The sequence below is a fragment of the Solea solea genome, chromosome 19 (assembly GCF_958295425.1).
Source record: "Solea solea chromosome 19, fSolSol10.1, whole genome shotgun sequence".
NCBI classification, from domain to species: Eukaryota; Metazoa; Chordata; class Actinopteri; order Pleuronectiformes; family Soleidae; genus Solea; species Solea solea.
The window spans coordinates 2,587,648-2,608,043 of NC_081152.1; the positions used below are offsets into that span (position 1 = coordinate 2,587,648).

The 20,396-nt window shown below is 42.3% G+C and overlaps 1 protein-coding gene across 1 annotated transcript in view; it reads right to left on the minus strand.

Annotated features, from left to right (window-relative positions):
* LOC131446651 (uncharacterized) overlaps positions 1-20,396 on the minus strand; it is a 28,282-nt gene that overhangs the window by 6,313 nt on the left and 1,573 nt on the right. The window contains exons 4-19 of the mRNA XM_058618034.1: positions 19,982-20,089; positions 19,781-19,906; positions 18,973-19,051; positions 18,601-18,826; positions 16,458-18,516; positions 16,151-16,324; positions 15,027-15,073; positions 14,421-14,946; positions 10,398-10,515; positions 8,720-8,945; positions 6,080-8,662; positions 2,862-2,943; positions 1,347-1,436; positions 1,153-1,260; positions 708-806; positions 519-636 (exon numbers count right to left, since the gene is read on the minus strand). Coding sequence (XP_058474017.1) covers positions 519-636; positions 708-806; positions 1,153-1,260; positions 1,347-1,436; positions 2,862-2,943; positions 6,080-8,662; positions 8,720-8,945; positions 10,398-10,515; positions 14,421-14,946; positions 15,027-15,073; positions 16,151-16,324; positions 16,458-18,516; positions 18,601-18,826; positions 18,973-19,051; positions 19,781-19,906; positions 19,982-20,089 — 6,769 coding nt within the window. The remainder of the gene's footprint in view (positions 1-518; positions 637-707; positions 807-1,152; positions 1,261-1,346; positions 1,437-2,861; positions 2,944-6,079; positions 8,663-8,719; positions 8,946-10,397; positions 10,516-14,420; positions 14,947-15,026; positions 15,074-16,150; positions 16,325-16,457; positions 18,517-18,600; positions 18,827-18,972; positions 19,052-19,780; positions 19,907-19,981; positions 20,090-20,396) is intronic.

Sequence of the window (20,396 nt, forward strand, 5' to 3'; positions counted from 1 at the left end):
CTCTTCCTCCCTCCACATTTTCCACAACACAATCAGTGACAGTAATGAATCGTTACACTGAGTAACTCAGCAAGCTTTTTGTGCTTATTCTGTTTGTAATGTGGGTGTAACGGGATCACTGACAAATTTATAGATTGTATGAAACGATCTATGAATTCAGCTCACATGGATAAGTCATGTCTAAAAACATTCATGCTATATAAGAATAAAAGCACCCACAGGATCAACAATCAATGTACGGCCAGTTTTAGTTTTTTAAGCATCAATATTCATATGAGAGCAGCTGCTGTGACACTTAGTTCCTTCAGGTTTATCACTAATTCCAAAAAACAAACAACCAAACAACCACCTCCGCTCAGTTTTTACGTTTGATGGGATGTATAAAGAAATGGTGTGCAGGACTCGGCATACACACAGTTTTATAAATGTGAGAATTCCTTTGTGTAAGCACTTTTCAAATTTTGGGAGTACGCCATCTTCATCTCATGATTCTAACCCAGGTTTGTACATTTACACACCTTAATTATGGAGTCCAGGTCTGCTCGATGCTGCTGGACAGACTGACCACGGAGAACCTCTGTCCTCTGCTGGTCAACTTTGAGGAGAAAGTCTTGTGTTTTGTGTTGATTCCTAATTCTATAAATATTAAATATAATTAGAAACTTATGTTTATTAAAATCAACAAACTTGTATTTTTTTTTACTTACCTCTGAGTCTCTCGGAAGTCAATAAGACGATGTATAGACTGGTCACTCTTCATGGACACACAGCTGGGTCCAGAGTCTGGTCCCTGTTGATGGATCCTCCTATAATTACAGGACATGACGTGTAAATACAACATCTGTTCTGATAGATTGATCTCATTAATGATCTCCAGTATCAGGAGACAAAAGGAAAACAGGTTTGAGGTTTAAGACTTCCACTGAAATATGTAGAACATCTTCAGTCAGGTCAGTTTACCCAAACCCTAACCTTTTTTCATGGGTCCAGATCTGAGCTTAAAGAGATGGGTCTGTTTGGGACTTGTGTCCAGAATGTCTTGGGTCTGCATGGTTCTGGGTCTGAATTCTCAAATATAAAGCATTTCTGGTGGTACATGGTGGATCATATGAGTTGTTGACCTGTAAAGACCACTACCCTCCATCATCTGACCTCTGTTCTTGTTTGACGTCCACAGGTTGACCCATGGAGCAGTCACTCGACATGGAGACACAGCTGGGTCCAGGTCCAGCAGAGTCTGGTCTCTGTTGATGGATCCTCCTACAAACACAGGACATGATATGTAAATAAAACACTGAGCTGTGACATGGAGACGAGTCACATGATCCATGAGATCCTCATCTCACCTCTGACCCTCATGTTCCTCACACAGAGTGGTTTTAGAGGGCGGAGCTTCCTCTTCACTGTCCTTGATCTGATTCATAGTGGAGCGCCACCTGCTGGGAGAATGAAACTCACACATTACCGGTTCTGCTACTATGGGTGGACCACATTGACCTAATGTGGGTCGGTCTGCAAAAAGACTTTATTTTACCACAGAATTGACTGACATGAAACCTCGTTGGCTGACTGACCAATCGGCACAGCCCGTTGGTTTATGTTAATAATGGACTGTCACCCAGTTATTGGGTGGGCTCTGGGCTGGCGATACTTGAGTCACCAAAGCTAATCGGTAAACCAGGTTTCATAGACCATCTACCACCAAAAATCTACGTTGGTGTCAAAATTAAAGTCATTAGAAGAGGAGGCTTCCACATGTACTAATCTAACAGACTTATGTGGTCCAGCAGCAGGGGCTGCAGAAGCTGTTGAGGAGCAACATGAACCAGAAGTAGAGTGAGAGCGACAGACCATTCCTGACCCACGGAATTGACGATTAAGAAATGTCTCGCAAACAAAAGGTTCACAACGGCGACTCGGTTCTCATCATTCTTTTAAAAGAGCCGTTGAAAAGATTCGACTCGTTCATGAACGTCACAGCTCTACAAACGACTCACTCAAGACGCTGTTAGCATCACACTTTATGGACCTTCACTGCAGGTGAGTCCACTGGTTTAAACAGAAGAGCACGCCCTCTGGTGGTCAGGTAAGAAGCTGTCCCACTTACCTCTGTGTTCAGGCTTCATGTCAATATGATTATTGATAAGTATCATTATTGATCAAATCCAAATACGTGTCTCTAGTTGTTAGTGGAAAGTTTGTTGTTTGTGTTGGATTAAAGTCACATGATGTACAACTGTCGCAGTCACATGTACATTTGTTGACAAACCAATGATAGTGATGAACTGTGAATCAGGACTTCTAATGTCCAAACACCCATGTCCTCAGACCAGGTACAGTCCACTATGTTAGAGCATTGTAGACATTGTGTCGCTTTAAATTTCTTATCACAAACTCAAAGAACAGATTTGTTCTTTTTTCTGACTCCAGTTTGTGAAATCTTTGACCAGAGAAAGAAACGTGATCATCTGATTTCTAACGTGGTTTAATATTGAAACAGTGCAGACGTGACAGAGACTTATGACGTGTAATAAACTCAGTCACAGTTGATTCGTTGATGGAAGCGGTCAGACCAGTTCAGACTCTTCATGCAGGAATGTTGAAAACAGAAAGTCAGATTAAAAAGATTCAGCAGTGATTTCACTGAAGAGACACAAAACTATGATCCATGAAAATCACTTATAGAAATGACCTGAATAACATGTATCTACAGTATATGAGCAGCAGCCAATCACAGTCCAGAAAATACTGCACACATTTCTACATGGAGTCATAGTGATGAAAGAGACTGTGATGATCAGACAGTGTCACGTTTGTCAGGTAAGATTCTCACCTGCTGATCTGAGCTCAGGTCCACTCACACACACGCACTGTCCACCTTCATGTGGACACCAGACGCTGTTGATTGTCCCTCATCTGTCCTGATGTCTTTCTGTGTCTGATCTGAGGACACAGAGTCACGTCCTCATACCTTCCAACTGATGTCAGAACCAGTCCAACGAGCCTCTGCGACGTCTGTTCTCTCTCCTGATTGGCTAATTGTCATGCAGCTGGAATGTCATGTGAAGCAGGCACCTGGTCACGGGTCACGGATGATGTAGGTGTGCCATCTGTCCACTAGGAGGAGCTTAGTCAAGCAGCAGCAGCTGCTGTCAGTTCCATGTAATGACCAGCATGATCAGCAGGTCAGAGTGATGCAGATGAACAGACTCTCTTTTTCGTTTCTTCACTTCTTCAGAAAGTATCCGCTTCGGTTTCGTTTGGCTCTCTCATGGCGTTCTCTTTGTTTACATGCTGTGGACCGTAAAGTGGAATGTATGTGCATGCTGAAGTTGTGGAAACGATAGTGGTATCTTTGATTTGAAATAATGCCCTGTATTACTGTAAGAAATATTCAATGACCTCAACTTCAAGTCATTCCTTTTCTGTTCACATACGATAATAAGAAAAGTTATTATAATTCAAATTTGCAGTAAGTCACCACAGGGTAAATTCATTCGCTGTAAAAGCTCTGTTAATGTTATGAACGTGGTTTGGTTTTGGTTTGTTTACAAAAAGAACCTGGAATTTTTTTCTGAGAAAGTTTTCACCGAACGCACAAATGTTCTCTAAATTCATGAGATTCATGAAGCTTCGCAGTAAAAACATCACGTCGACCTTAACTTCTTCATTATCAGTGCATTTTTTGAGATGAGATGAGTTTAGTTTAGTTCCATTACCTTCTGATGGTAAGAAATAATCGTCATGAAGCCGTTGAACGTCTGTGAAGTTATTCTGTTGCTTTGAACAGGAAACAGTCCAAAGTTTTCTCAAGTGTTATCTGAAGGAAATATGATGTGTCTGATCAAATAACTGTTGTGATCTGAACTTTGGACTCAACATGATCAACTGGAGTCAAATATTAAAAGAATCCAGTGACGTGTGGTGAGGTTCATGGCACTGACTCTTACAGAGTCAGATTTACAAATAGAAATGAACCCAAAAGAGCACTATAAACATCATTTGATTGATAACAGATAACGAGTTATGTTATGCATCTCATATCAGCGTCTTTACACAAACGTAATGCATTTTGTATTAAAGGGCCAACTTAATTTCAATTAAGCCCATTTTAAACTAAAATAATACAAGTTTATCTTACCTTCACTTGAACATGAAATCCATGCGCCGATCCCTCTGGACTGTTTGAAAAGAACGGGTAACGTTCTTTCCTGTCGTCTAAAGCAAACCTTTCAGCTCCGGTGTTGGTCTTCCTTTGGTTATTACCTCTTGCTTTGATTGACAATCCAGATTTGCGAATCTTTTCAGCTTAGAAATGTAATCGTCCATTGTGATTTAGTGGATAATTATGAATAAAAAATAACTGCGTTCAAGAACAAAGAAGATAGCATAAGAATCTACAGGCCCACAGCGCCCTCTGCCTTGAGTCAGGCGTACTGTTTGCCTCACAGAGTGACTTTTTAATGCTGTTTTATAACTAATCTGCGAGAGAAATATATCTCATACATAATCCAGATTTTGCGACTTGCTCGGCTGAACATGAACATGCGAAAGGCATGATGGGACTATGCTACAGACGTGTGCAAGCGGATTTCATGAATACCAATTTTACGTTAGCTTCGGTCTTAAAACAATGGATTCGTAAATCAATGTCAAAACTGAAAAGTATAATGATGTCATTACAGGTAAAAAATATCAATATAATGGTTCATTTAATTGACCGTGGCTATTAGTTTATATGTGTTGTTACAGGAATGACGTTGTTTTCTTGGACGCTTTTTACTTGATTTTCCATTCACTGATATACTGTATGCTAATCATCAAAAATTTTGTAAAATACAAAATGTTGTGTTTTTTACCGCTACGTTAGCCATCAGGGTTTTTAGCGCGTGGTGTTTTTTTTCTGTGACTGACCGTTGAGGTTGGTTATGACTACCGCTTCCTCTAAGGGGACAAGCGGTAGTGGTGCCGTGGTGATGAGGAAAAGAGTTACAACGAATGCCTCGTTAACGGGGTGGGGAGCGGTTTTCGAGGGGAGGTCAGTGAATGGGACCTGGCCCCCGACGCTTCTCCAGGCACATATAAACTACCTGGAGCTGTTGGATGGCGGAGCTGATGCAGCTCGTCCACAGCCGGCCATGGCCGTTGCCGTTACGCACGGGCAGATTTTTCATCCACACCCCAAACAACTGGCTCTCTGGGCTTGGCACGTGAGAGGGTGAATTTACATGGGGCTGGTCTCCCATCTAGGGTGATTGAGACTATTCAATGCGCAAGGGCGCCTTCCACGCAATCATTATATGATGTTAAATGGTTGTTTTATTTTTTTTATTTACTGTAACCAGGGAAAAGTGTCATAGATCAGTGTTTCTCAAATGTTCAATATGAGAAGCCACTTTTGTAATAGCAAAAATTAAAAAAAACAATTTATCACAATATCAGGTGTGAGAAAACGTGTAGCGACTCATTTACATGTAAACAAATAATTTTATCAAAAAAAATAAGATTTTTTTTATTTTTTGTTACAAATGTTACAGGAAATAAAGTCATGAAACAGAAATGATGAATTATTTCTTCAACAATATGAATAAAAGTGTCTGTAATGCGGGGAAAAGGCCACTCGAGATTCACTTATACTTGATCGAAACAGCTGCCATGAGAGGTCGGCAAACACCTCAAAGTGTTGCCTCTATATTTCATGTCATAATGAACAGCGCCGTCTGGTGGGTTTTGTGAGTGTTCTGCTCAGATGCAGCAGGCGTGAACCTCTGTGTTTCAGGCTGGTTCTCAGCAGCAGGGGGCGCTCACAGCACAGTCAGTACCTCATGATAATGAGCAGCACAGGTAGGCAGGTCAGTTAATGACAGAGAATCATTCTTTATGATGTGAACGTCATGTTTATTTCACAGATACATGTTTGTTTGTGTCTTTCTTCATTGATGGTCATCAGGACGTGAAGAGAATTCAAAAGTGTTTCAACAATGAATTACTGAGCCCAGCTTTAACATCAGATTATAAACAGTGAGACCTCATCCACCACACCACTGAAGCTGCTGTCTCTTCATGTCCTACAGAGAACACAGAGACACTGAGGAACCATGACAGATATAGAACCCAGGATAAACCAGTTCAGTGAATGTGGTCCTGAAGGTGTGGAGGTGGATCAGTGAGTCAGAGGAGACGCTGTAGAAGGACAGAGTCCCAGCAGGACAGTCCACATACACTGATACTCTGTGAGAGACAGAGGATGACCTGATGGGTGTTACTGTTCTACAGTGATGGACAGAGTAACCGTGATCATCAGAGCAGATCAGACTCCAGGACTGATCATTATTTCCAAACAAACAGTCAAAACCATTTACTTTCCTCTTGATTCCTCTGTAACTCAGTGATATAAAAACATCTCCTCTCCACTCGACCTCCCAGTAACAGCGACCAGTCAGACCAGTTCTACACAGAAGCTGAGGATGGAACTCAAATCTGTCTGGATGATCAGGATACGACTGATCTTCTGTCACACAGGTCACTTTCCTGTTGTTGTCAGACAGTTGGAGTTTTCTGTTCATTGTGTTTGTATCTGGTTCCAGTTCACATGAATCTGATGAAGACAACAAGACACAGTGAGGACTCTTCAGTCCATCACACAGCAGCTTCACTCCTGAATCCTGCAGGTCATTGTTACTCAGATCCAGGTGTCTCAGAGTAGATGACTGAGAGCTGAGGACTGAGGACAGAGCTTCACAGCTCCTCTCTGAGAGGTTACAGTCACTCAGTCTGAGGTAGAAAACAGTGATGAACAAAAGGTTAAACATGTTTCTCTTGTGGTCTTTAGAATATGTCTTATTAATATTTATATATTGATCCACGTACAGAGCTTTGTTGGAGGCTTTGACCACTGGCACCAGCTTCAGAAGAGCCTCCTCTGAAGCAGAGTATTTCTTCAGGTCAAACTTGCCCAGATCTTTTCCTGATGACAATAAGATAAAGACCAGAGCTGACCACTGAGCAGGAGACAGTGTCTTTGTGGACAGGTGTCCTGATGTGAGGGACTCGTGGATCTCCTCCACAAGAGAACAATGGTTCAGTTCATTCAGACAGTGGAACAGGTTGATGCTTCTCTCTGCTGACAGATTCTCACTGATCATCTTCTTGATGTACTCAACTGTTTTCTGATTGGTCTGTGAACCACTTCCTGTTTGTGTCAGTAGACCTCTTAAGAGCTTCTGGTTGGTCTTCAGTGAAAGACCAAGGAGGAAGCGGAGGAACAAGTCCAAGTGTCCATTTGGACTCAGTAAGGCCTTGTCCACAGCACTCTGGTGCAGATGATGTTTGTGTCTAAACAGTCTGGACGTCTGGCCCATTGTTGGGTCTTCTGACAACAGATTAGTTCCAGAGGTGTTGAAGGTCAGATGGACATGAAGAGCAGCCAGAAACTCCTGAACACTCAGATGAACAAAGCAGAAGACCTTGTCCTGGTACAGGCCTCTCTCCTCTTTAAAGATCTGAGTGAAGACTCCTGAGTAAACTGAAGCAGCTGTGATATCGATGCCACACTCTGTCAGGTCTGATTCATAGAAGATCAGGTTTCCTTTCTGCAGCTGCTCAAAAGCCAGTTTCCCCAGAGACTCAACCATCATCCTGTTCTCTGGACTCCAGTGTGGATCTGTCTCAGCTCCTCCGTCATATTTGACCTTCTTCACTTTGGACTGAACCACCAGGAAGTGGATGTACATCTCAGTCAGGGTCTTGGGCAGTTCTCCATCTCTGGGTTTCAACATGTTCTCCAGAACAGTTGCTGTGATCCAGCAGAAGACTGGGATGTGGCACATGATGCGGAGGCTTCGTGATGTCTGGATGTGGGAGATGATCCTCCTGGCCTGCTCTTCATCTCTGAACCTCTTCCTGAAGTAGTCCTCCTTCTGTGGGTCCGTGAACCCTCTGACCTCTGTCACCATGTCAACACAGTCAGGAGGGATCTGATTGGCTGCTGCAGGTCGTGTGGTTATCCAGAGGCGAGCAGAGGGAAGCAGATTCCCTTTGATGAGGTTTGTCAGCAGCACGTCCACTGAGGTGGACGCTGTGACATCAGTCAGGTTCTCAGTGTTGTGGAAGTCAAGAGGAAGTCGACACTCGTCCAGACCATCAAAGATGAAGACCACCCTAAAGTCTTCAAACCTGCAGATTCCTGCTTCTTTGGTTTCAGTGAAGAAGTGATGGATGAGTTCCACCAAACTGTACTTCTTCTCTTTCAGCACATTCAGCTCTCTGAAGGTGAAGGGAAACATGAACTGTATGTCCTGGTTGGTTTTGTCTTCAGCCCAGTCCAGAGTGAACTTCTGTGTTAAGACTGTTTTCCCAATGCCAGCCACTCCCTTTGTCATCACTCTTCTGATTGGTCTGTTTCTTCCAGCTGAGGCTTTGAAGATGTCTTCTTGTCTGATGGTTGTTTCTGGTCTGTCTGGTTTCCAGGAAGCTTTTTCAATCTGTCTGACCTCATGTTCTTCGTTGACCTCTCCAGTCCCTCCCTCTGTGATGTAAAGCTCTGTGAATATCTCATTAAGAAGGGTGGGGTTTCCTGCTTTAGCCACACCCTCAAACAAACACTGGAACTTCTTCTTTAGGTTTGATTTGAGTTCACATCGACAAGCTGGAGCTCTGGTTTCTGAAGCAACACAAGAAAATAAAGATGTTCTTCCTTTCACATTAAAAGTCATCTTACTGCTCTGCAGACAGTCAGCTAGCTTCTCCTGCTTCATCCTCCTCAAGAAGTTATCTGTGATCTTCAGAAAGGCCTCTCTGCTGCTCCTCTGCTCCTCATTTTCACCATCCAACACCTCCTCATCCTCCCTCTGACTCTCTGAGACTTCTGTGTGATCTGCATCCAGAACCTTCTGGATCTTCTTCAGCTCGTTCTTCACAAAGCAGATGATGTTCTCCTCCAGCAGCTGGAACAGAACAACATGTGAAGTTTAACCTGAGATGATCAGTGCCAGAGGGAAATCTTGCAGGTCCACAGATTAGCGTCCAGACTGTCAGGACCTGGGGCCTCATGTAAAAACAGTACAAAAAGTTGGTGTACGCTGGCTTTAACGCACACGACTGCATGTATAAAAATGTACGTGGTGTGGAACTTTGTGGATCGCAGCGCACTCTTGAGCTGCCGTGAGAAAAGGGAGAGCTCTGCCAACAATTGTCAGGCTCTGTCAGGTGGAGACACCTCAATATTAAGCTCTGAAACTTATCACAGTGCTATAATGAAATATTAATAGTGTGTCTACAGTGACAAACATGATTTATTCTGTGACAAACAATACTAATACACATTGATCATATGTGGATAACATCAGAGAGGACATTGAAGAAGAAACTGTGTGTGTGTGTGTGTGTGTTTGTGTGTGTGTGTGTGAGCAACTCACTTTTGTCTTTGTCTTTGAGTAAATGACTGAAATTAATTTTCCACAGATTAATCTTTTTTCTTTATGTAACACAGCGATGTAAATAAACACACAGCTACTGAAGTGAACACATGAACACACGTCAGTCTCAGTGTTTTAAACGCTCCAAAATAAAGTTACGGAATAATTTGTTGTAGGAAAATGGGACTTGAACGTTGAGTAGAACATTTCCTTATCCCATTTTAATCCATACGATAATGAAATAACTGCAAAAAAGGTATTCTCCCACTGCTGCGTCTTTCATCAGAGGAGACGATGAGATGATGCAGGTGCTCGCAGGTCAGCTGCTGGAGACACTGGCAAAGTGGCGTCTTCTTCCTCCCCTTTCCTCCCTCCCCATTTTCCACAACACAATCAGTGACAGTAATGAATCGTTACACTGACTAACACTTATTCTGTGTCTAATGTGGGTGTAACGGGATCCCTGACAAATTTATAGATTATATGAAATGATCTGTGAATTCAGCTCACATGGATAAGTCATGTCTAAAAACATAAATGCTATATGAGAATAAAAGCACCCACAGGATCAACAATCACTGTACAGCTAGTTTTTGTTTTTAAAGCATCAATATTCATATGAGAGCAGCTGCTGTGACACTTAGTTCCTTCAGGTTTATCACTAATTCCAAAAAACAAACAACCAAAGTAATTTTTTTTTCAGATTTATACATAAATGCATTGATCATGCACTTTTCCTTCTTTTTCTTTTCTTTTCCTCATTTGTATATATATTTGTGGGTGGAATAGGGGCGGGGTGTGTTACTTGTTCACCTCGGCTTAGTTTTACGTTTGATGGGATGTATAAAGAGCAGGTGTGCAGGACTCGGCATACGCACGGTTTTATAAATGTGAGAATTCCTTTGTATACGCACTTTTCAAATTTTGGGAGTCCGCCATCTTCATCTCAGGACTCTAACCCAGGTTTGTACATTTACACACCTTAATTATGGAGTCCAGGTCTGCTCGATGCTGCTGGACAGACTGACCACGGAGAACCTTTGTCCTCTGCTGGTCAACTTTGAGGAGAAAGTCTTGTATTTTGTGTTGATTTCTAATTCTATAAATATTAAAAATAAATATAATTAGACACTTATGTTTATTAAAATCAACAAACTTGTATTTTTTTTACTTACCTCTGAGTCTCTCTGAAGTCAATAAGACGAAGTATAGACTGGTCACTCTTCATGGACACACAGCTGGGTCCAGGTCCGGCAGAGTCTGGTCCCTGTTGATGGATCCTCCTATAAATACACGACATGACATGTAAATACAACATCTGTTCTGATAGATTGATCTCATTAATGATCGACAGTATCAGGAGACAAAAGGAAAACAGGTTTGAGGTTTAAGACTTCCACTGAAATATGTAGAACATCTTCAGTCAGGTCAGTTTACCCAAACCCGAACCTTTTTTCATGGGTCCAGATCTGAGCTTAAAGAGACTGGTCTGTTTGGGACTTGTGTCCAGAATGTCTTGGGTCTGCATGGTTCTGGGTCTGAATTCTCAAATATAAAGCATTTCTGGTGGTACATGGTGGATCATATGAGCTGTTGACCTGTGAAGACCACTACCCTCCATCATCTGACCTCTGTTCTTGTTTGACGTCCACAGGTTGACCCATGGAGCAGTCACTCGACATGGAGACACAGCTGGGTCCAGGTCCAGCAGAGTCTGGTCTCTGTTGATGGATCCTCCTACAAACACAGGACATGATATGTAAATAAAACACTGAGCTGTGACATGGAGACGAGTCAAATGATCCATGAGATCCTCATCTCACCTCTGACCCTCATGTTCCTCACACAGAGTGGTTTTAGAGGGTGGAGCTTCCTCTTCACTGTCCTTGATCTGATTCATAGTGGAGCACCACCTGCTGGGAGAATAAAACTCACACATTACAGGTTCTGCTCCCATGGGTGGACCACATTGACCTAATGTGGGTCGGTCTGCAGGAAGACTTTATTTTACCACAGAATTGACTGACATGAAACCTCGTTGGCTGACTGACCAATCGGCACAGCCCGTTGGTTTATGTTAATAATGGACTGTCACCCAGTTATTGGGTGGGCTCTGGGCTGGTGATACTTGAGTCACCAAAGCTAATCGGTAAACCAGGTTTCATAGACCATCAACCACCAAAAATCTACTTTTGTGTCAAAGTTAAAGTCATTACAAGAGGAGGCTTCCACATGTACTAATCTAACAGACTGATGTGGTCCAGCAGCAGGGGCTGCAGAAGCTGTTGAGGAGCAACATGAACCAGAAGTAGAGTGAGAGCGACAGACCATTCCTGACCCACGGAATTGACGATTAAGAAATGTCTCGCAAACAAAAGGTTCACAACGGCTTCGTTCTCATCGTTCTTTTAAAAGAGCCGTTGAAAGGATTCGACTCGTTCGTGAAAAACGACTCACTCAAGACGCTGTTAGCGTCCCACTTTACGGCCCTTCACTGCAGGTGAGTCCACTGGTTTAAACAGAAGAGCACGCCCTCTGGTGGTCAGGTAAGAAGCTGTCCCACTTACCTCTGTGTTCAGGCTTCCTCAGCAACAAATTATAGACTCATGTCAATATGACTATTGATAAGTATCATTATTGATCAAATCCAAATACGTGTCTCTAGTTGTTAGTGGAAAGTTTGTTGTTTGTGTTGGATTAAAGTCACATGATGTAGGATTTGCCCCCTACAGTTGGTCAATGGTATGGCTTGTTACAACTGTCGCAGTCACATGTACATTTGTTGACAAACCAATGCTAGTGATGAACTGTGAATCAGGACTTCTAATGTCCAAACACCCATGTCCTCAGACCAGGTACAGTCCACTATGTTAGAGCATTGTAGACATTGTGTCGTTTTAAATTTCTTATCACAAACTCAAAGAACAGATTTGTTCTTTTTTCTGACTCCAGTTTGTTAAATCTAAATCTTTGACCAGAAAAAGAAACGTGATCATCTGATTTCTAACGTGGTTTAATATTGAAACAGTGCAGACGTGACAGAGACTTATGACGTGTAATAAACTCAGTCACAGTTGATTCGTTGATGGAAGCGGTCAGACCAGTTCAGACTCTTCATGCAGGAATGTTGAAAACAGAAAGTCAGATTAAAAAGATTCAGCAGTGATTTCACTGAAGAGACACAAAACTATGATCCATGAAAATCACTTATAGAAATGACCTGAATAACATGTATCTACAGTATATGAGCAGCAGCCAATCACAGTCCAGAAAATACTGCAGACATTTCTACATGGAGTCATAGTGATGAAAGAGACTGTGATGATCAGACAGTGTCACGTTTGTCAGGTAAGATTCTCACCTGCCGATCTGAGCTCAGGTCCACTCACATACACACACTGTCCACCTTCATGTGGACACCAGACGCTGTTGATTGTCCCTGGTCTGTCCTGCCGTCTCTCCGTGTCTGATCTGAGGACACAGAGTCACGTCCTCATACCTTCAGAGTCAAACTATAATTAAATCAGTGTGACACTAGAACCAGTTCAGCCTGTGATAACTGTCTAGACTCCTCCCCATTGTTGTGCTACAAGAGGCAGCACAACAAGGCGGCACTCAAACAACAAGAAGAGAAACATCAACAACAAACAACATTAAACAATTCCTAACAGTCGTGTGTTGAATAAAAAAAATGGTTAACAAAGAAACACATGTGGTCAAGAAGCCATCTTTGATTCCGTCATCTTGATGTAGTTTCTTTGTCAACTATGATTGGTCAGACTGCCGGCCACTGACAGTCTGTGCACCGGTGACTGAAGAAGAACTGAGCAAATATTTTTAATTCACTGATTTACAAGTCATTAGTCACTTGTTTGTGTGTGTGTGTGTGTGTGTGTCGTGTATAAAACAAAGTTACCACAGTAACACACAGCCGTGCAGTGATGACTCATAGGTACTTTTATTGTAGTGGTGATGCAGCCTAAACAGTGCCATGTTGAGGCGAGGCGAGTAGAGCAGTGTAGTGGAAGTATGCCAAAAGTGATGATGAACAAGTCCTCGAGCCGCCGATGGATTCAGATCTGTTCTTTCTCCTGATTGGCTAATTGTGATATCTGTAAAACAGCCACCTGGTCATGGTTCACAGAGGATGTAGGTGTGCTATCTGTCCACTAGGAGGAGCTAAGTTGCTTGACAGCAGCTGCTGTCAGTTCCATGTGATGACCAGCAGGAGTCAGAAGGTCAGAGTGAAGCAGATGTTCCTGATCTGTACATCAACAACACAGATGGAAGTTCTCTGACATTTACGTTTGCTTATCATTTAACATTTTAATCTATAGAGTTAGAATTGTTTGTGTTAAAACATTAAAAGTGACTTTGGAATATTTTTGATAAATGAAAGTGAAAAGAGTTTAGTGTTAGATGTTGTGAATGTTCCTGAGTGTGATGGTTAACATGAGGAGAAGGTTTGATGTCAAACCATCATTCAGTGAATTAAGACGCTTCTCCATCAGTGATAGGACCTGGTACCTGGTGTTTTGTTTACTACCTGCTCTGACCAGGTTCCAGCTGAGCCAATACTAAAATGTGATGTCAACAGACTGACTTGGAAAAGTCTGTCTAACAGTGAGATAAAGACATGAACATAATCCAGTTACTTCCACAAATCTACATTTTAGGTCATTAATTATAAATGACACATTTATACAGTTAGAGTCCTTTCAGTTGTTTTATTTTTATTTACTGTAACCAGGGAAAAGTGATAGATCAGTGTTTCTCAAATGTTCAATATGAGAAGACACTTTTTTAAAAGTAAAAATAAAAAAAACAATTTATCACAATATCAGGTGTGAGCAAACGTGTAGTGACTCATTTACAGCCATGTCTAATATTATTTTACATTTGTACAAAACAAATAAGAAACAAATAATTTTTCAGATTATCAGATTATAAACAGTGAGACCTCGTCCACCACACCACTGAAGCTGCTGTCTCTTCATGTCCTACAGAGAACACAGAGACAGCGAGGAACCACGAGAGATATAGAACCCAGGATAAACCGGTTCAGTGAATGTGGTCCTGAAGGTGTGGAGGTGGATCAGTGAGTCAGAGGAGACGCTGTAGAAGGACAGAGTCCCAGCAGGACAGTCCACATACACTGATACTCGGGGAGAGACAGAGGATGACCTGATGTGTGTTACTGCTCTACAGTGATGGACAGAGTAACCATGATCATCAGAGCAGCTCAGACTCCAGGACTGATCATTAAGTCCAAACCAACATTCAGAACTGTTGCCTTTCCTCTTGATTCCTCTGTAACTCAGTGATATAAAAACATCTCCTCTCCACTTGACCTCCCAGTAACAGCGACCAGTCAGACCAGTTCTACACAGCAGCTGAGGACAGACCTCAAATCTGTCTGGATGATCAGGATACGACTGATCTTCTCTCACACAGGTCACTTTCCTGTTGTCGTCAGACAGTTGGAGTTTTCTGTTCAATGTGTTTGTATCTGGTTCCAGTTCACATGAATCTGATGAAGACAACAAGACACAGCTGCAGTTTATTGATGATCAGCTGATATGTTGTTATTTCATGTAAATCCATACTTACACTTCCTGAGACCAGGTTTCAGCCACTGCTCTCCAGCATGGTCCATCCTGGAGGAAGAAACAGTCCAACATTAGTCCAAACTGTTGTCTAAATGACGCACTCTGGTGGACAGAATTATGTACAGTACAGTACATACACGTATTTCTGTATATACAGTTTTGACTCATGTATGTACATTTTTAACTCCTGTATACACAACAAAATGTTTCTGTTGCAGCCGTTCACCAGAGGCTATTGATTTTTTGTTTAGACTTGTTTATTATAAAAGAAAAGAGAAATTTTGAAATGAAAAGCTAAATTAAGAATAGTTTATTTTGCATATTATATAATTTTGTCTATTCTAAGACTGCCTTTCCGCTAATCTAAGTCATTATTTATTATTATTACCTGGGGGGGTCCGTGTGCGGGCTTGGCACACCGCAGGTATTATCAGACCAGGTGCGTGTTTGTCAGGAAAGGAAAAAATGTCAAGGGAGCGAGGCGGTGGTTAAAAAAGTCTTTCGACTTTCGACTGCTTTATTAAGTTCATTCGTTGTTTTATATATATTATTCGTTTCCCAGTAGTTTGTCCTTAATTTCGAAGACAGTTTCGTTCATAATCGTAAAATAAATATAATCATTTTTTGAAGTCGCAAGTTTCTTTTTTTAAATCATCAGAAGCAAGTCAAGCTGCTCCGACCACCTGCTACACCCCAAACAAAGAACAGCCGAGACAGTTTCCCTAATGTTTAGTTATATTCACTGACTTCTTGCCACACATGTCTCATAGAGGACAGCATAATAACAGGACACCAAATAAAATGGACTGTGGGCTTGAAGTTTAAATACTTGTTGGAAATATTAAGGCTGGCAAAATGTGTAACATGAGTCCAGTTTTCAGGTATTTACCTTATAATTTAATCCAGTCAGGAATTATTCAACTTCATTAGTATTTACTTTGGATCCAGTTCATTTAAATAATGTTGAATTGGATCTTGTTTTTACTGCACAAACTAATAAATGTAAATAAAACGTCTGTTTTTTATTCAGCTGAAAATCTTCAACCTGAACCTGCTTACAAGTTTCAATACTGCTGTTGATCATGAAGCAGAAGAGGAAGAGGAGGAGGAGGAGGAGAAGAATACCTGATAGTGTCCAGTCTCCAGCGTGGACTCTTCAGTCCAGCAGACAGTAGCTTCTTTCCTGAGTCTCCTGGATGATTGTAGCTCAGGTCCAGTTCTCTCAGATGGGAGGGGTTGGAGTTCAGAGCTGAGGTCAAAGAAGAACATCCTTCCTCTGTGACCAGACAACCTGACAGACTGGAGTTAAGAAGATATGATGAACTCAGTGATTCAGAAAATCTTGAAGATTTTGAGCATCTTCATCAACAAGGACCGAAAGAAGCAAAATCAGGATTTAAAAGATCAACTGTCAAATAAACTGAGTTCTGACCTGAGAGTCTCCAGAGAACAGTGAGGACTCTTCAGTCCATCACACAGCAGCTTCAGTCCTGAATCCTGCAGGTCATTGTTACTCAGGTCCAGGTGTCTCAGACTCGAGGACAGAGAGCTGAGGACTGAGGACAGAGCTTCACAGCTCCTCTCTGAGAGGTTACAGTCACTCAGTCTGAGGTAGAAAACAGTGATGAACAAAAAGTTAAACATGTTTCTCTTGTGGTCTTTAGAATATGTCTTATTAATATTTATATATTGATCCACGTACAGAGCTTTGTTGGAGGCTTTGACCACTGGCAGCAGCTTCAGAAGAGCCTCCTTTGAAGCAGAGTATTTCTTCAGGTCAAAATCTTCCAGATCTTTTCCTGATGACAGTAAGATGAAGACCAGAGCTGACCACTGAGCATGAGACAGTGTCTTTGTGGACAGATGTCCAGATCTCAGGGAATCTTGGATCTCCTTCACAATTGATCGATGGTTCAGTTCATTCAGACAGTGGAACAGGTTGATGCTTCTCTCTGCTGACAGATTCTCACTGATCAACTTCTTGATGTACTCAACTGTTTTCTGATTGGTCTGTGAACCACTTCCAGTTTGTGTCAGTAGACCTCTTAAGAGCTTCTGATTGGTCTTCAGTGAAAGACCAAGGAGGAAGCGGAGGAACAAGTCCAGGTGTCCATTTGGACTCAGTAAGGCCTTGTCCACAGCACTCTGGTGCAGATGATGTTTGTGTCTAAAGAGTCTGGACTTCTGGCTCGTTGTTGGTTCTGACAACAGATTTGTTCCAGAGGTGATGAAGGTCAGATGGACATGAAGAGCAGCCAGAAACTCTTGAACACTCAGATGGACAAAGCAGAAGACCTTGTCCTGGTACAGGCCTCTCTCCTCTTTAAAGATCTGAGTGAAGACTCCTGAGTAAACTGAAGCAGCTGTGATATTGATGCCACACTCTGTCAGGTCGGATTTATAGAAGATCAGGTTTCCTTTCTGCAGCTGCTCAAAAGCCAGTTTCCCCAGAGACTCAACCATCATCCTGTTCTCTGGACTCCAGTGTGGATCTGTCTCAGCTCCTCCATCATATTTGACCTTCTTCACTTTGGACTGAACCACCAGGAAGTGGATGTACATCTCAGTCAGGGTCTTGGGCAGTTCCCCATCTCTGGGTTTCAACATGTTCTCCAGAACAGTTGCAGTGATCCAGCAGAAGACTGGGATGTGGCACATGATGTGGAGGCTTCGTGATGTCTGGATGTGGGAGATGATCCTCCTGGCCTGCTCTTCATCTCTGAACCTCTTCCTGAAGTAGTCCTCCTTCTGTGGGTCTGTGAACCCTCTGACCTCTGTCACCATGTCAACACAGTTAGGAGGGATCTGATTGGCTGCTGCAGGTCGTGTGGTTATCCAGAGGCGAGCAGAGGGAAGCAGTTTCCCTCTGATGAGGTTTGTCAGCAGCATGTCCACTGAGGTGGACGCTGTGACATCAGTCAGGATCTCAGTGTTGTGGAAGTCCAGAGGAAGTCGACACTCGTCCAGACCATCAAAGATGAAGACCACCCTAAAGTCTTCAAACCTGCAGATTCCTGCTTCTTTGGTTTCAGTGAAGAAGTGATGGATGAGTTCCACCAAACTGTACTTCTTCTCTTTCAGCACATTCAGCTCTCTGAAGGTGAAGGGAAACATGAACTGTATGTCCTGGTTGGTTTTGTCTTCAGCCCAGTCCAGAGTGAACTTCTGTGTTAAGACTGTTTTCCCAATGCCAGCCACGCCCTTTGTCATCACTCTTCTGATTGGTCCGTCTCTTCCAGCTGAGGCTTTGAAGATGTCTTCTTGTCTGATGGTTGTTTCTGGTCTGTCCGGTTTCCAGGAAGCTTTTTCAATCTGTCTGACCTCATGTTCTTCGTTGACCTCTCCAGTCCCTCCCTCTGTGATGTAAAGCTCTGTGAATATCTCATTAAGAAGGGTGGGGTTTCCTGCTTTAGCCACACCCTCAAACAAACACTGAAACTTCTTCTTTAGGTTTGATTTGAGTTCATGTCGACAAGCTGAAACTCTGGTGTCTGAAGGAACACAAGAAAATAAATCAGTGAGTGGATCATTGAGCAAAGAAGATGTTCTTCCTTTCACATTAAAAGTCCTCTTACTTCTCTGTAGACAGTCAGCTAGCTTCTGCTGCTTCATCCTCCTCAAGAAGTTATCTGTGATCTTCAGAAAGGCCTCTCTGCTGATCCTCTGCTCCTTATCCTCACCATCGAACAAGTCTCTATCTTCTTCCCAACTCTCTGAGACTTTTGTGTGATCTGTACCCAGAACCTTCTGGATGTTCTTCAGCTCATTCTTCACAAAGCAGATGATGTTCTCCTCCAGCAGCTGGAACAGAACAACATGTGAAGTTTAACCTCAGATGATCAGCGACAGAGTGAAATCCTGCAGGACCACAGAGCAGCATCCAGACTGTCAGGACCAGGACTCTTCTTCATTATTAACAGTAGTGTCATGTTTGTACATTGACACACCTTAAATATGGAGTCCAGGTCTGCTCGATGCCACTGGACAGACTGACCACTGAGAACCTCTGTCCTCTGCTGATCAACTCTGAGGAGAAAAGATTCTGTGTCATTTATTGAACAATCATTTGTTTCAACGAGGTTTTCAATGTGCTGCACCTACGTTTCTTCTTCAGCCAAGTTTACATGACATGAGTTTGACAACTTGAAGACAAAAGTCCCTGAAGGACAGTCTCTAGTGCAGTGGTCACCAACGTGGTGCCCGCGGGCACTTGGTAGCCCGCGAGCAGCCAGCGAGGTGCCCGTGGGCTCATTTCACTTCACCTGACTTGCATGTATCCAAATGATCACTGAGTAAAATGTCCTGATATTGTTTATAAAAACTGTGATAATCATTAGGAGTAAGCACTGGATTTAATGTGTATGCAATTAAATGCATAATATTCATCATTTAAATGGTAAATTGCATAAAATGTTAATATGGTAGCCCTCCATATTATTCTCTACCCTTCAGGTAGCTCTCGGTCTCAAAAAGGTTGGTGACCCCTGCTCTAGTGTATATGTGTGAAGTCTCAAAGACACAATCAGAGAGGCTTGTTGACGTGTCCCTGACCAATCAAAGACTCTGACTTTTACTGCTGTAAATGTATTCAGAGACGAGGACAGGCTGAAGACATTTAGTGGAATCTCAAACAGAAAAACAAGATTGTCCACCAAGAAGAGAAGAAGAGTGTTTTTCTGGATTAAACATGTTTTGGACAGGCTCCCCCTGGTGGAAGATCATGTAAGTGTGTGTTACTATGTGTGAAATGCTTACATCAGTTCACCATGTTTTTGTCCATCCTTGAAGTCAATAAGACGACCTATAGACTGGTCACTCTTCATGGACACACAACTGGGTCCAGGTCCTGGAAAGTCTTGTTTTTCATGTTGATTCTTAATTCTATAAATGTTAAATATAAAATATAATTAGAAACTTATGTTTACTAAAATCAACAAACTTCTATTTTTTACTTACCTCTGAGTCTCTCCGAAGTCAATAAGACGACCCATAGACCGGTCACTCTTCATGGACACACAGCTGGGTCCAGGTCTGGCAGAGTCTGGTCCCTGTTGATGGATCCTCCTATAATTACAGGACATGACATGTAAATACAACATCTGTTCTGATAGATTGATCTCATTAATGATCGACAGTATCAGGAGACAAAAGGAAAACAGGTTTGAGGTTTAAGACTTCCACTGAAATATGTGGAACATATTCAGTCAGATCAGTTTACCCAAGGACGTGAGCCAGGACTGTTCCAGATTTATTCAACAGTTCTTATTTATTCATGGTTCCAGATCTGAGCTTAAAGAGACGGGTCTGTTTGGGACATGGGTCCAGAATGTCTTGGGTCTGCATGGTTCTGGGTCTGAATTCTCAAATATAA